The 17,600-nt window shown below is 49.7% G+C and overlaps 1 protein-coding gene across 1 annotated transcript in view; it reads right to left on the bottom strand.

Moving 5' to 3' along the window:
• Window positions 1–17,600, bottom strand: part of ADCY1 (adenylate cyclase 1) — a 122,044-nt gene that overhangs the window by 87,185 nt on the left and 17,259 nt on the right. The window contains exon 2 of the mRNA XM_059932901.1: window positions 13,149–13,298. Within this exon, the coding sequence (XP_059788884.1) occupies window positions 13,149–13,298 (150 nt within the window). The remainder of the gene's footprint in view (window positions 1–13,148; window positions 13,299–17,600) is intronic.

Below are 17,600 nucleotides of genomic sequence, written 5' to 3'. Positions count from 1 at the left end.
TCCCTATGATCACCAGCTCTGACAGGCTCAGACCTAAGGGTTAGAAGCCGGTGGGGAGCTGTGATCACCTAAGGCTCCCAGGTGGTCCCTGTGCCCCAGTGGAGCGGCCCTTCCAGCTCTATCCCAACTCTCACCAAGCTGAAGGAAGACAGAGCTGCAGCTTACCCCTGACCGGAAAATAATACGTGTGCGCCCCACCCCCATTCACTATATGAATGCCACCTACTGCTCCCCATCTCCCACCCCTACCTGGCAAACTCCTACACATCCTTCAAAGCCCCAACCAAATACTCTTCCAATGCACGTCCCACCCGCCCCTGCACATAGCATGCCCCTCGGACACGCCCATCCTCCAGTTGGGCCTCCCCACAGGGGCCAACTGCTGCTCTCTGTCTCCCATCCAGTTACACCACATCTTGCTGAGACCAGGTTCCCTCCATCCCAGGGTCTCCAGAGCCGTAGGCCAAGCATTCAGATGTGCAGTCATGAATGACCACTCCCAAAGGAATTCCAGCTGGGTCTCTCCCAACCCACTCAGGCACCAAGAGGCAAAGGGCCTCGGGGCTGACACCACTCACGAACGCAAGACTGGGGACACAGGGGCTGCTCCCTTGCATGTCAGTCTGACCTGCATAACTGAGATTCTGGAATCCCAGCTCCATCCTCCAGAATCATGAGCAAGGTTATCCTGCACTCAAGAGGAGTTTCTGTCCTATGGATGATCAGCTTGGAAAGGTGTTTTCCTTCGAAGTTTGTAGGACTCAGCTGTCAAACCACTGGGGCCTGGTGATGACTTTTTGGCAAACTTTTCATTACTGACTCAATCGTTTTAATGATCATAGGATGCTTCAGGCTTTCTTTTTCTTCTAGAATCAGTTTTAGTAACTAACACCATTCTGGGAATTTGTCCATTTTGTCTAAGTTTTCAAATATTCTGGCAAAAAAAAAAAAGAAAAACCTCTTAGTATTTCCCTCTCATCTATTTTTAACCTGGCTTTATCCCTAGGGCGCGTGCTTTCCCATCCCGAATCATCTTGTCTGCTCTTTCTTCTTGGTCAGTCTCTCTAAAGTTTTTCTATGTCAAAGAACCAATTTTTGATGCTTTTGTCTGAAACTGAAAGAGTCCTGTTAAAAGACCCCTCACAGCCCTTTGGAATATTTTAATCCAGATATCAACCAACCCAAAACACCTATGTGAGCCTTTTTTTGTGGCTGAAGAGACACGAGGCTGTAAAGGGAGAAAGCGGGCCACAGCTGGTTTGGGGGGGATTCTGGGCTTTGGCCTCTGCTCTCTTCACTCTGCCACCAACGGCTTTGTCACTTGCTTTATTGGCCTTCCCACATCATTTAAATTCTCCGAACCAGCCCCAGTTCTCAGATTTACAAAACGGAACCAAGTTTTTACATGCTTAACTGCAACACAGAGGCCTGAAATTAGTTTTAAAGATCTAAGAACCCAGAGGAGAGAACACCTTCCGATCAAGCACGTTCCTCTCTTCTGCCACAGCCCCACGGGACAGGACAGAGTCGGGCAGCCCTGCGTAGGGGCCGCTGTCTGTTTTGATTTGGTGGGAGGAGGGGTCACTGACAACTTCAAAATATAGCAGAGAACCTTCTAGAAGGAGAGTGTGTCCAATGAAGCAGACAGGCCCCCTGCCCATCCTCTCCAGCCCCTCTGGTTCTGCGGGCTGCCCTGAGGAGGACAGAACGCTTCTAATATTCCCACTTGTGAAAACGTTGGAGGAGGCCTTGAACTTGGAGACTGGTCTGGGGAGACCATGCCTGTCCGCGTCTGCAGGGAGCAGGGCAGGAGATAAAGAAACACTCAGATTTTGTAACCAAAGCAGTTGGACTTTTCTTTTAAAATAGCAACTGCAGGGCTATTAGTTCTGAACCATATAGGAGGGGAGGAGATGCTCCCGATTTCTGGCGCAATTATCACCATCTTCTCAGTGTTGCTGCAAAAATCAGTGATTACAGGCACGGATTGCCCACGGGTCCTTCCTGGCTGCAGGCGGGTGAGAGGTAAGAGCTCACAGTGGCATCCTTACCTAAGATGGTCAGAGACTCTCCCCAAGGTTTGAGGTGAAGCTCACCCGAAAATCTACGTAACTGAACCACTCTGCTGTACACCTGACACTAACACAGCATTGTAAACCAACTAGGCTTCAATAAAAAAAGAAGCAACCGATCAACCTGGGCGAGAACAACGTTGGCATGAGATCTGTACAGAGTGGGGAAGGGCCTGCGCATCCCGTCTAAGTTACTGCCCGGTATTCTGCAGTGGGAGCCACGCTTCTCAACAGTTTCCATCGGCTGAATCCTGTCCCGGAACAAAAGGGTCCAGCAGCTGGGACAGGCGAGGGTTCTGAGGTTGCGTGTCTGCATTTCAAAGCAGGTCCCTCACTCTCCCCTCCCGCAAACCCTGGCCGGCCAGTGGTGGCCACACAAACGCAGCCTGTCCTGCAGGTGCATCCCAGAGACAGGACGTCTCCGGGGGCTCCGGAGAAACGCGTGCTTCGGGCCATGAAGCACAGTCTTCTCCTGCCTGCCGAAGCCTCCTCGGCATACCTGGGTGGACACTCATCCGGGGAGAGAGGAAAGAACAACCTGCCCGACTTCTAGGGCAAGTCCTACCTCCGCACTGACCCCCCCCCCACAACCTGCGTCTGACCAGCTCTCTGTCCTGCTCAGACACATCAGGGGCCCCGCCGCGTGGTCTGGTGCGCCACCTTCCACAGAGGGCAAAGCCCTGCCTCCCTCTCACCTGCTCCCATTTCCTACAGCTGAGGCCACAACAAACTACACGCCGCCCCTCGACCACCAAGCACATTCCCCGCCCCGTCTCACCGCTCATGCGCCTCCCTGACTCGGCCTTGCTCGAGGACCCCATTCCCAGCCCCTGCAGCCCAAACCCGGCATCTCCCTGCCTCCCCCTAGAAGCCAGTGGGGCACACCTGCCGCCACACAGTGGTCCCTCTGGAGCTGGACGCCCCCCCACTCCCTCCCAGAACTGGGCCACGTCCCCAGCATCCTCTCCCAGAACAAGGATGCATCACCCAGAACCCCCCTCCAGACCCAGGGTGCATCCACCAATATCCCCTCACATCACCTAGGGTGCCGCCTTACTGGGTCAGGGCCTGGAGAAGACTCCGGAAGCGGCTATGGAACTGGATTGCTCTGTTACTTGAGTTGAAGCATGGAAACACAGACAAGCCCATATGGTCAGGGTGTCCCTCACCTGCAACTGAGGGGGCTGCGGTTTTCACACTGACACAGAGGTGTGAGTTGGGCAGAGCTGCCTGGCCACCTGCAGTCTCCCCTGGCCTGGCCAGGCCGTCCCCTGGCAGGCTCTGAGGTACCGAGTGCCGACTGGTGCTTGAGAGCCCTGAAGAGGTGGCTGAGCCCGAGTGCTCGCCTTCTGCCCCCCAAAGAGACAGGGCTCCCTGAGCTAAAAACAGTCGTCCCAGCCGGAGGCAGGGAGTAACCTGAGTGCCAGGGACAAGGCCTCCCAGGGAGAGAGTTGTCCTGTGATACGACCCGCGGGTTCCAATCAAAAAAGTACAGCAAGTCAGGATACTGCCTCGCCCCCTCTCAGGACCAGCCGGGGGAACTCACGGGGGTGACGCATCCGCACTTCTGTATTTCGTGTGCTCAGCTGTCCCAGCAACAGATGAAACCACAGAGGAAGACGATTGATACGCTGGAATATGCGAAAGATTGAGGTTTTACACAAAGAAAAGCAGAGCTAGAGGAACAGACTTGGGGAACACCAGCCTTTCTCGTTCAAACCCACAGGAAAGTCAGAGCATGAACGGGCAGAGGATCAGAACACGCGCTCCACAGAGAAATACAACCGGTAAACACGCGTGGAAAAGAGGCCACCGCACGAGGAACCGGCATCTGAGTAAACGGGGGGTACCAAGTTCTAACAGGAAGAGAGGAGGGAAGGAGGGACGGAGGGAGGGAGAAAGTGGGTCACGTGCAACACTGGGGATACACACCAGAGCCCTGAATGCTGGGCCCACCCCAGCTTTCACAGCCATGGGACCGGGCAGACCTGAGAATCTGCATTTCTGGCAGGCTCCCTCTGACGCCGACCCTGTCGGCCCCAGGACCCTACTCAACCACTGCTACCCAGAGCTGGGTGTAACTAAGTATTACTTATAAGATAAAATGAAGCACAACATGTTTTGGAAAATACCCAGGACACGGAGAGAAACGACACTGTAATATTTGCACTCCTGAGAATGTAACCAAGGATACTTCACATCTATATGAATAAAGATGCTTATGAGAAAGAAGCATTTTTGAAAACATGGTGTCTAAAAGTCAGATTCGGAGACCTGCATGAAGGTGAGGAAGCAGCAGCTGTCTTAGGTTACCTTTAGAGCACCAGTGGTACACCTGTGGGAAATGTTAAGTCAAAATGCAGAAAATAAAATTATGTATACACCAAACGACAACGATGAGGGGAGAGAATGTGCATAAGGACGGAAACTTGAAAATACAGAGCACTCAGCTGGGCTGATGGGATTGGGTGACATTTACCATTTTGCAGATTTCCTGCTTAAGAACATCAGGTCAGCGGTTAGAACTCAGACCCGCCTCTGAGCCTCCGTGAGTCTGGGCTTCCTCAGCTGTGGGACTGAGAAGCTCCTTGCTCTCGGAGCTGCAGAGAAGTGACACACGTACAGCAGCAAAGGCTAGGTTCGCAGCAAGCAGGAGCGCTTGCTCGGCCACTGTGTTCCCTGGACGGGAGTGTGGGTGCAGGGGGAGAGATGTGCACTTGCAGAACCCGCACATGCAGGCAGCAAGAGTGGCCACACCACGGCCAGCATCCTCGCCATCAATAGATGGGACCCACCAGAGGGACAGAGGGCACACCAAGCATTCGAAAATGTTTTAAAGGTAGATGCTAGGTAGTCTATAGGAAAGGCAGCAAGAGTAAGAAAAGAAATGAAAGACAAAATCAGAGAAAGTGGATCCAGAGAAAACCATAATTTGAAAAGATACATGCACCCCAATGTTCACAGCAGCACTATTTACAATAGCCAAGACATGGACGCAACCTAAGTGCCCCTTGACAGATGAATGGATAAAGAAGGTGTGGTACAGTTTCAAGACGGCAGAGTAGAAGGACGTGCGCTCACTCCTTCTTGTGAGAGCACCGGAATCACAACTAACTGCTGAACAATCATCAACAGGAAGACACTGGAACTCACCAAAAAAGATACCCCACATCCAAAGACAAAGGAGAAGCTGCAGTGAGATGGCAGGAGGGGCGCAATCACAATAAAATCAAATCCCACAACTGCTGGGTGGGTGACTCACAAACTGGAGAACACTTATACCACAGAAGTCCACCCACTGGAGTGAAGGTTCTGAGCCCCATGTCAGGCTTCTCAACCTGGGGGTCCCACAAGAGGAGAAGGAATTCCTAGAGAATCAGACTTTGAAGGCCAGCAGGATTTGACTGCAGGACTTCGACAGGACTGGGGGAAACAGAGACTCCACTCTTGGAGGGCACACACAAAGTAGTGTGTGCATCGGGACCCAGGGGAAGGAGCAGTGACCACAGGGGAGACTGAACCAGACTTACCTGCTAGTGTTGAAGGGTCTCATGCAGAGGCAGGGGGCAGCTGTGGCTCACCATGGGGACAAGGACACTGGCAGCAGAAGTTCTGGGAAGTACTCCTTGGCATGAGCCTTCCCAGAGTCTGCCATTAGCCCCACCAAAAAGCCTGTAGGCTCCAGTGCTGGGTCGCCTCAGGCCAAACACCAACAGGAGGGAACTCAGCCCCACCCATCAGCAGACAAGCAGATTAAAGTTTTACTGAGCTCTGCCCACCAGAGCAACAGCCAGCTCTACCCACCACCAGTCCCTCCCATCAGGAAACTGCACAAGCCTCTTAGATAGCCTCATCCACCAGAGGGCAGACAGCAGAAGGAAGAAGAAATAAAATCCTGCAGCCTGTGGAAAAAAAACCACATTCACAGAAAGACAGACAAGATGAAAAGGCAGAGGGCTATGTACCAGATGAAGGAACAAGATAAAACCCCAGAAAAACAACTAAATGAAGTGGAGATAGGCAACCTTCCAGAAAAAGAATTCAGAATAATGATAGTGAAGATGATACAGGACCTCAGAAAAAGAATGGAGGCAAAGATCAAGAAGATGCAAGAAATGTTTAACAAAGACCTAGAAGAATTAAAGAACAAACACCTAGAAGAATTAAGGAACTAACAAACAGAGATGAACAATACAATAACTGAAATGAAAAATACACTAGAAGGAATCAATAGCAGAATAACCGAGGCAGAAGAATGGATAAGTGACCTGGAAGACAGAATGGTGGAATCCACTGCTGCGGAACAGAATAAAGAAAAAAGAATAAAAAGAAATGAAGACAGCCTAAGAGACCTATGGGACAACATTAAACACACCAACGTTCTCATTACAGGGGTCCCAGAAGGAGAACAGAGAGAGAAAGGACCCAAGAAAATATTTGAAGAGATTATAGTCGAAAACTTCCCTAACATGGGAAAGGAAATAGCCACCCAAGTCCAGGAAGCACAGAGAGTCCCAGGCAGGATAAACCCAAGGAGAAACACGCTGAGACATATAGTAATCAAACTGACAAAAATTAAACACAAAGAAAAATTATTAAAAGCACAAGGGAAAAATGACAAATAATATACAAAGGAACTCCCATAAGGTTAACAGCTGATTTCTCAGCAGAAACTCTACAAACCAGAAGGGAGTGGCACAATATATTTAAAGTGATGAAAGGGAAGAACCTACAACCAAGATTACTCTACCTGGCAAGGATCTCATTCAGATCCAACAGAGAAATCAAAAGCTTTACAGACAAGCAAAAGCTAAAAGAATTCAGCATCACCAAACGAGCTCTACAACAAATGCTAAAGGAACTTCACTAAGTGGGAAACACAAGAGAAGAAAAGGACCTACAAACACAAACCCAGAACAATTAAGAAAATGGTAATAGGAACATACATATCGATAATTACGTTAAATGTGAATGGATTAAATGCTCCAAACAAAAGACACAGGCTCACTGAATGGATACAAAAACAAAACCCATCTATATGCTGTCTGTAAGAAACCCACTTCAGACCTAGGGACACATACAGACTGAAAGTGAGGGGATGGAAAAAGATATTCCAAGCAAATGGAAATCAAAAGAAAGCTGGAGTAGCAATGCTCATATCAGATAAAATAGACTTTAAAATAAAGAATGTTACAAGAGACAAGGAAGGACACTACATAATGATAAAGGGATCAATCCAAGAAGAAGATATAACAATTATAAATATATATGCACCTAACATGGGAGCACCTCAATACATATGGCAAATGCTAACAGCTATAAAAGAGGAAATCGGCAGTAACACAATAATAGTGGGGGACTTTAACACCTCACTTACACCAATGGGCAGATCATCCAGACAGAAAATTAATAAGGAAACTCAAGCTTTAAATGACACAATAGACCAAACAGATTTAATTGATATTTATAGGACATTGATCTGAAAATAGCAGATTACACTTTCTTCTCAAGTGCACATGGAACATTCTCCAGGATAGATCACATTTTGGGTCACAAATCAAGCCTCGGTAAATTTAAGAAAAATGAAATCATATCAAGCATCTTTTCCGACCACAACACTGTGATATTAGAAATCAATTACAGGGGGAAAAAACGTTAAAAACACAAACATATGGAGACTAAACAATACGTTACTAAATAACCAAGAGATCACTGAAGAAATCAAAGAGGAAGTCAAAAAATACCTAGAGACAAATGACAACGAAGACACGACGATCCAAAACCTATGGGATGCAGCAAAAGCAGTTCTAAGAGGGAAGTTTATAGCAATACAATCCTACCTCAAGAAACAAGAAAAATCTCAAATAAACAATCTAACCTTATACCTAAAGGAACCAGAGAAAGAAGAACAAACAAAACCCAAAGTTAGTAGAAGGAAAGAAATCATAAAGATCAGAGCAGAAATAAACGAAATAGACACAAAGAAAACGATAGCAAAGATCAATAAAACTTAAAGCTGGTTCTTTGAGAAGATAAACAAAATTGATAAACCTTTATCCAAACTCGTCAAGAAAAAGAGGGAGAGGACTCAAATCAATAAAATTAGAAATGAAAAAGAAGTTACAACGAACACCACAGAAATACAAAGCATCATAAGAGACTACAAGCAACTCTATGCCAATAAAATGGACAACCTGGAAGAAATGGACAAACTCTTAGAAAGGTATAACCTTCCAAGACTGAACCAGGAAGTAACAGAAAATATGAACAGACCAATCACAAGTAATGACATTGAAACTGTGATTAAAAATCTTCCAACAAACAGAAGTCCAGGACCAGATGGCTTCACAGGTGAATTCTATCAAACATTTAGAGAAGAGCTAACACCCACCCTTCTCAAACTCTTGAAAAAAACTGCAGAGGAAGGAACATTCCAAAACTCATTCCACGAGGCCACCATCACCCTGATACCAAAACCAGACAAAGATACTACAAAAAAAGAAAATTACCCACCAATATCACTGATGAATATAGATGCAAAAATCCTCAACAAAATACTAGCAAACAGAATCCAACAACACATTAAAAGGATGATACACCATGATCAATTGGGATTTATCCCAGGGATGCAAGGATTCTTCAATATATGCAAATCAACCAATGTGATATGCCATATTAACAAATTGAAGAATAAAAACCATATGATCATCTCAACAGATGCAGAAAAAGGTTTTGACAAAATTCAACACCCATTTATGATAAAAACTCTCCAGAAAGTGGGCATAAAGGGAACCGACCTCAACATAATAAAGGCCATATATGACAAACCCACAGCAAACATCATTCTCAATTGGTGAAAACCTGAAAGTATTTCTTCTAAGATCAGGAAGAAGACAAGGATGTCCACTCTCGCCACTATTATTCAACATATTTTTGGAAGTCCTAGCTAGCCACGGCAATCAGAGAAGAAAAAGAAATAAACGAAATATAAATTGGAAAAGAAGAAGTATAACTGTCACTGTTTGCAGATGACATGATACTATACATAGAGAATCCTAAAGATGCCACCAGAAAACTACTAGAGCTAATCAATGAATTTGGTATAGTTGCAGGATACAAAATTAATGCACAGAAATCTCTTGCATTCCTATACACTAACAACGAAAGATCAGAAAGAGAAATTAAGGAAGCAATCCCATTCACCACTGCAACAAAAAGAATAAAATACCTAGGGATAAACCTACCTAAGGAGGTAAAAGACCTGTACTCAGAAAACTATAAGACACTGATGAAAGAAATCAAAGATGACACAAACAGATGGAGAGATATACCATGTTCTTGGATTGGAAGACTCAATATTGTGAAAATAACTATACTACCCAAAGCAATCTACAGATTCAACGCAATCCTTATCAAATTACCAATGGCAATTTTTACAGAACCAGAACAAAAAATCTTAAAATTTGTATGGAGACAAAATAGCCAAATAGCCAAAGCAATCTTGAGGGAAAAAAATGGAGCTGGAGGAATCAGGCTCCCTGACTTCAGACTATACTACAAAGCTACAGTCATCAAGACAATATGGTACTGGCACAAAAACAGAAATATAGATCAATGGAACAGGATAGAAAGCTCAGAGATAAACCCACGCACCTATGGTCAACTAATCTATGACAAAGGAGGCAAGGATACACAATGGAGAAAAGACAGTCTCTTCAATAAGTGGTGCTGGGAAAACTAGACAGCTACATGTAAAAGAATGAAAGTAGAACACTCCCTAACACCAGACACAAAAATAAACTCCAAATGGATTAAAGACCTAAATGTAAGACCGGACACTATAAAACTCTTAGAGGAAAACATAGGAAGAACACTCTTTGACATAAATCGCAGCAAGATCTTTTTTGACCCACCTCCTAGAGTAATGGATATAAAAACAAAAATAAACAAATGGGACTTAATGAAACTTAAAAGCTTTTGCACAGCAAAGGAAACTATAAACAAGACGAAAAGACAACCCTCAGAATGGGAGAAAATATTTGCAAACGAATCAAAGGACAAAGGATTGATCTCCAAAATATATGAACAGCTCATGCAGCTCAATATTAAAAAAACAAACAACCCAATCCAAAAATGGGCAGAAGTCCTAAATAGACATTTCTCCAAAGAAGACATACAGATGGCCAAGAGGCACATGAAAAGCTGCTCAACATCACTAATTTAATTAGAGAAATGCAAATCAAAACTACTATTAGGTATCACCTCACACCAGTTAGAATGGGCATCATATCAGAAAATCTACAAACAACAAATGCTGAAGAGGGAGTGGAGAACAGGGAACCCTCTTGCACTGCTGGTGGGAATGTAAATTGATACAGTCACTATGAAGAACAGTATGGAGGTTCCTTAAAAAACTAAAAATAGACCTACCATATGACCCAGCAATCCCACTACTGGGCATATACCCAGAGAAAACCATAATTCAAAAAGACACATGCACCCCAATGTTCACTGCGGTACTATTTACAATAGCCAGGTCGTGGAAGCAACCTAAATGCCCATCGACAGATGAATGGATAAAGGAGATGTGGTACATATATACAATGGAATACTACTCAGCCATAAAAAGGAACGAAATTGGGTCATTTGTAGAGACGTGGATGGACCCAAGGACTGTCACAGAGAGTGAGGTAAGTCAGAAAGAGAAAAACAAGTATCAGATATTAACACATATATGTGGAATCTAGAAAAATGGTACAGATGAACCGGTTTGCAAGGCAGAAATAGAGACACAGATGTAGAGAACAAACGTATGGACACCAAGGGGGAAAGTGGCAGGGCGGGGGAGCGGGTGGTGGAGGTGGGATGAACTGGGAGATTGGGATTGACATATATACAGTAATATGTATAAAATCGATAACTAACAAGAACCTGCTGTATAAAAAAATAAAATAAAATTCAAAAAAAAAAAGATGTGGTACATATATACAATGGCCTATTACTCAGCCATAAAAAAGAATGAAATAATGTCATTTGCAGCAACATGGCTGGACCTAGAGATTATCATACTAAATCAGTCAGACAGAGAAAGAAAAATATCACATGATATCACTTATATGTGGAATCTTAAAAAACAATACACATGAACTTATTTACAAAACAGCAATAGACCCACAGACATAGAAAACAAACTTATGGTTACCAAAGGGGAAGGAGGGGGAGGGATAAATTGGGAGTTTGGGATTAACATATACACACTACTATATATAAAATAGATGATCAACAAGGACCTAATGTATAGCACACGGAACTCTACTCAATATTTTATAATAACCTATGTAGAAAAAGAATCTGAAAAAAGTAGATATATATGTATGTATAAGTGAATCACTTTGCTGTACACCTGAAACTAGCACAACATTGTAAATCAACTATACTTCAGTAAAAATAAATACTCTTTTTTAAGAAAGTGATTTTTTGAAGCAAGTGGGAAAGGAAGATATTCGAAAGGAGATGGAGAGGAGAGAAAAATAGAGAGAAAGAAAAGGAAGATTCAGAAACACACAAGAATGGCCCCCACGTCGATTTTTCCAGTACTTCAGGCGACGTATTTAAGGGGAGAGGACTCTGAAGAGTCACTTCTGGGATCCTGGGGAGGTGACGAAGGTAAGGACACCAAGCTCAAGGGCCTCTTAGCACCGAAGACTCCCCATCAGCGCCGATGATGCTGGCGTGGGGAAAACGTTCAGTGCACAGCCCCAGGAGACGTGTTCTTTATACTTGTGCATGTGTGTGCCAGCACACTTATACACACACATCCACACGCACGCATACACACATACGCACACACATCCACAAGCGCACACACGTGCACACGGTGTGTACAGAGACATATAGGCATGCACACACACAGTCCACGTGAATGCAAATCCACACACATGTATATACCCACACAGACATGCACGCACACACACATATACGCACATATACATTTGCACACATGCCCCACATATCCACAAACACACACGTGTACAGACACATACAAATGCGCACATGCATGTGCACATACAACACACACATGCCCACATGCACAAGAGTGCACACAGCCTCACAGACACATTATCTCCCACACACATACACCACCCACAGACAAAGCCACCCACTGATCCACACACATGATCTAAACATACACACGCCATCTGTTTCTAAGTGATATCCGACTTGTACAGTAAATACTAGGCATCATTATAATACCTATAAATGGAAATGTGTGCGTGCATTTTTACATGTACAGTCTTTACTTAATGCCTTGTATTTACAATAATAATAGCATCTCGTTTATAAACCCATCCCATCCACCCCCACCCCCCCGGAAAACAAGCCTCCGCCGTCAGCACTTTTGGTAAAGCACAGGAGTCCGGGTGCTCCCGGCGAAAGGCCTCGCCCAGGGCTCTTGGAGCATCCTTGCGGCCCCAGGACCGCAGCAGAGGAAACGCCGCCGAGAGGGGTGAGCCCGGGACACGCAGGTGACGGTAGCTGGGGCAGTGGGAAGCCACCCGGCTCCCTCCAAGCCTCTAGGTCACAGGGCACGGTGCTGCCACCCCAGCAGGCGTGGCAGGAGCCGGGCAGGGTGCTCTCCCTGCAGCCTCAGCCAAGCTGCGGGTGTCAGGCTCACATGGTGACCATCTCTTCCCAGCAAGTCAGCCCTTCCAGCGGCACCAAGCCCAGCTCTCCTCTGCCTCCAGTGAGGCCTGCAAAGCCTCCTGGGCGTCTCGTCCACAGCCCCGTACCTCATGTCACCAACAGGGAAACCGAGGCCCAGGGATGACCAAGGGTGGCAGTTCTTCTGCCTCTGTTCCCAAGGTGCTCCTCCGCAGCTGTCCCCTCTCCTCCGACCGGCCGAGGGGGCTGGTCCACAGAGACAGAGGGGCCAGCGGGGGCCTGAGGCCCCTACCCGACTCCCAGGCGGGCCAGGCTGGGCCTCACTCCCAGTGCCCTCGGTGAGAAGGCTGTGCGGCTCCGTGCCCCCCGCCCCGGGCCCCCCACGTCCCTCGGGGCGAGACCCCGGGCACTGACCTGCTTCTCATTCTCGTCCTCCAGCCTCAGCCGGTCCTCGATGCAGTTCCGGGCCTGCAGGAAGGCCTTCCTCTGGGAGCGCTCAGCCAGGATCCGCACGAAGACCCCGTACATGTTCACGCCAAGGAAGAGCAGGGCGTTGGCACCGAGCTGGAGGGGAGAGAACATTGCAGAGGGCTACACACAGGGGCCCAGCTCAGCAGAGGCTCCTACGCGTCCTCCGACCACCAGCCCATGAAATGACCACGCCAGCCAGACCCACAGTGCCAAGCCGGTTTCACACGGCCACGAGCCAGGCCTCATCCCTCACCCTGTGCAGGGGTCACCTGTGCTATAAGCTTGTCACATAATGGAACAGTAGGAAAGGATGCAAGGTGTGTCCCCCAAAACTCACGTGGAAGTCCTGACCCCTAACCCCCCAGAGTGGGCCTGTATTTGGAGACAGGGTCTTTCAAGAGGTAATCAAGTTAAAATGAGGCCATTAGGCTGGGCCCTAATCCAATATGACTGGTGTCCTTATAAGAAGAGGAGATCAGGACACAGACACGCACGGAGGGAAGACGATGTGAGGACACAGGGAGAAGACGGCCGTCGACACGCCAAGAAGAAAGTCTTCGGGAGAAACCAGCCTCCAGAACTGTGAGAAGTAATGTCTGTTGTTTGAGCCACCCAGTCTGGGCACTTTGTTACAACAACCCGAGGAAACCATTACACCTAGAAGTTTTGAACGTGAAGACTGAGTGGTTATTCCCACAAAGGCAACATGGAAAGTTCTGGAGAGAAGCAGTGAAGGAGAGTTGATTAAAAAGAAAGAGTGGCATTTGGGTATGAACTGAACACCTGTGATTTGTGTATGAAGATGGAGAAAACGCAGTGTCCCTCCAACGTCCCTGGGTTCTCACTCCGCGTCAACAGACAAGAAGCAAGAAAGGGGCCCGGCCGAGAAGGACCCCTCCAGGGCAGCCATGGCTCAGACTCGAGGCTGAGACCTGCTCGACCAGGAAAGGACGCAGCGTGCGGGGGTTAAGATAGGGAGCCCGAGGACGGCGGTGTTTTACCGCTTCCTGCTTTCACCTGCCTAAACCCAAGTCCAGTCCAGACCGCCCAGGACTGAGCTCGGGGGTTTCACAGGAACCCGTGATGGATGAAGGTCGCACCGCACAGAGTGGCAGACGTGGGGGAGGATCAGACCTCACGCCCCCTGCTCGGCCTCCTCAGCGGGTCTGTCCCTACCTCCCGCGGCCACAGGGTCCAGGGCCAGACAGGGGTGCCTCTCACGGGCCAGCAGGGCCCCAGCACATCCCCCTGGGGCCCCCAGGCCACTAAGAGAGAGAGAAGACACCCACCCACCTCCTTGCGGAGCTGCGGTGTTTACAGGCCGTATACAAACTGCTGCCCACGGTCGCTGCAAAAATAGATAATTCTGTGTCTGATTAAACTCCAGCATTTCCTGCAGGTTCTGCTGCCCATGGATTAACCAGAAACACTCCCCGCCCAGGACTGACTGCCACCAACAACTACACAGGACAACAGACACAGTGGCAGGTGGGACAGCAGTCTGCGGTCAGAGGGCTCCTGCCAGAGCCCAGGCAGGGACGGGGAAGGCAGCCCGAACAGGGTGAGCTGAGGGACAGGGAGGGGGGAGAGCCGGGAGGTCGTGGTCGGCGGTGACGTCCAGCTAGAGACACGAGAGCTGCTCACGGGAGGGGACAGGCCGAGGGACCGGAATCTGCAGGACCCCAGCACACAGTGGTCACCTCCCTAAACCCCCCAGGAGGGGAGTGAACTCCCAGCGAGCGCAGCAGGGACGGCTTGCCTCACGTACACTTGGCAAAGAGGAGGGACACACGCTTACACCTCACACAGATCGTGTGCAAGACATGCTCCTGCAAATCACCTCCTGGATCCTGCCTCTGCCGCCCAGAGAAAGGGACGGCCACCCTGAGAGGGGTCTAAGAGAGTGGCCGAGAGCCCTATAAAAATGGTGCCCACTGTCACCCAGAACACCTCATTGTGACCTAACCATCTCCACGTGACCTGGACGTCTCCGTGTGACCCGACCATCTCCATGGGACCCTGATCATCTTCGCTGTGCCCCTGAACACCTCCAAATCGGAGCGTCCCGCTAGCCGGAGCGTCCACGCTTTAACCCAGTGCGGGGCTGGAACACAAATGCATCTTCAACGCCTGTGTCCCCTCTCACAGGCACAGTGGCCGGCACTGGCTGCACCTAGGTGCACCGCACTGGCCCCCGTACCAGGCAGTGTTTTCTGTGTCTAAGGGACCATCTGCTGTACTTTGGGATCAGCTCATGCCAATCTGTTGATGAAGGCACTTTTCTGGTGGCAACGGGAAGACCAGCGTATATGAAACAATAAATTGTAGTTTGGTGGAGTCAATATTTAAATGCGTACTGAGCATGTTTAAAACGCCCACAGGCAGTAGTGAACACGTTTCTAAAAATTCAAACAATAGTCTTTGCACAAAATGCGCTTCTCTCCCAGCAGACCCTTAATCACCTGCGGCTTCTGCACGCCCCTCCCAGCCTCTATTTTTTTTTTTTTAATTTAAATTATTTATTTATTTATTTATTTATTTATTTATGGCTGTGTTGGGTCTTCGTTTCTGTGCGAGGGCTTTCTCTAGTTGTGGCAAGCGGGGGCCACTCTTCATCGCGGTGCGCGGACCTCTCTTGTTGCGGAGCACAGGCTCCAGACGCGCAGGCTCAGTAATTGTGGCTCACAGGTCCAGTTGCTCCGCGGCATGTGGGATCTTCCCAGACCAGGGCTCGAACCCGTGTCCCCTGCATTGGCAGGCAGACTCTCAACCACTGCGCCACCAGGGAAGCCCCCAGCCTCTATTTAAGGTTTTGAACATACAGAACACATAACACACAGGACACCTCTCCCGAGATGCCCTCCAGCCCGTCAGCCCCACAGCTTCCGTGACCCCTGCAGTGAAACCCCCAGCTGTCACTGTCGAGGACAAGGAGTCCAACTGAGGGGCCAGGTGCCCGGGGTCAGCTCAGCACAGGGTGCAGGACGCCACAGGTCACACCTGGCAGACGCGGCTTTTCCAGAAAGCAGGGCCTCAGGTGGCTGGCGGCAGAAACAGGGGAAAGTGCGGGTCCCTACTGAGGTCTGGGCAGAGAGGTGAGGCATGGGCTGGGGGCAGAAGGGCCAGCAGAGGCTGGGCAGTTTGGTCAAGGGAAAAATCAGGAGCAGAGTGGGAGCGGGCTGGGTCACCGGGAGCCCCACCTTGTCACATCCTCTACACCCACCTGCCTCACACCTTCCCTTCACTCCGGCCATGGTGACCCCCCAGGGACACCGAGGCCCAGCTGCATGGTCACTGAGTACCTAGCTGCCCTGCCACCCTGTCTGAGCTGCTCCCATGGAAAACAGCCCCATGGCACACCCCACAGCTAGAGTCTGGCGGGCAGGGCGAGGCGGAAGCAGCGATCTGGGGAGCGGGCGGGTCTCCCCTGCCTGGGGCTCTGCATTCACGTTCACACACCCAGGGTGCTTCCACGCGCCCCAGCGATCTTCCCGCAGGAGAGCAGAAGAGGAGGCTGTCCGCAAGACGGCAAAGCTGCCGGCACACCTGCCCCCCTGCATTCGCACACACCCCCAGATCAGCAGCCACGGTGACGGGCACACAGCAGCGACAAGAGGCGGAGCCCCTGCCCCCATGGGGCACAGAGAGGTTTCCAGACTGGCTTCCTAATCAGTGATCAGGGACGAGGGTGACAAGGCAGAGAGAAACTGGCCCAGAGGTCACCTGCGGCGGGTGTAGCCTCGAGGGGGCGTTGGTTCACACCGGCAGAAGGAGCGGTGATGGGGGAAACAGGCTGAGAGGGTTCTGAGCTCGGGGAAGGGTACGTGCTGGGGTGGAGGCTGAGTGCCACACCCCAGAGCACGTGGCCGCGGGACCACAGGGCGTCCTGGTAGTGCCAAGCCCTCACCAACCCCACCGGCGTCCCTGCCAGCACTACACACACAGAGGCCCTGGGCAAGGGCAGGGCCCCCCGCTGCAGAGGCCGCGGCACACCCAGCGGCCCCGCACACCTGGCCTCCCTGTACCTGCCCGCACCTGGCCTCAGCATCCAGGCCCCCGAGGACCTTCCCACAGCCCACGCTGCCCTGGATGCCAGGGCCCTGCCAGGACCTCAGTCCTGCACCTTTCCCACCCTTGGAAGGCTTGCCCTTCGAGCCCTCTTCCTTCTCCAGCTGAAACTCCACAGCCCAACAGGACAGTCCCCTGCCCCCTCACCCCTCACACTCTGGAGTCGAAGCCAGCTCCGCGCACAAGCCTGTGCCTGGGGTGCTCCTCCGGCCGCAAGGGAATCCTCGTCTGTCCCTCCCCCCCCACCCGGGGACCTCCCTCTGCCCAGCCCAGCCGGTCCCACTGCCCACTGCCCGCGGGGCACCCCCTCTCCCCTCCAGCTGGGAC

This window comes from Balaenoptera ricei, chromosome 9 (assembly GCF_028023285.1).
Source record: "Balaenoptera ricei isolate mBalRic1 chromosome 9, mBalRic1.hap2, whole genome shotgun sequence".
Lineage (NCBI taxonomy): Eukaryota > Metazoa > Chordata > Mammalia > Artiodactyla > Balaenopteridae > Balaenoptera > Balaenoptera ricei.
The sequence above is the reverse complement of the archived record's forward strand: the minus strand, read 5'-3'. Positions and strand labels throughout refer to the sequence as shown.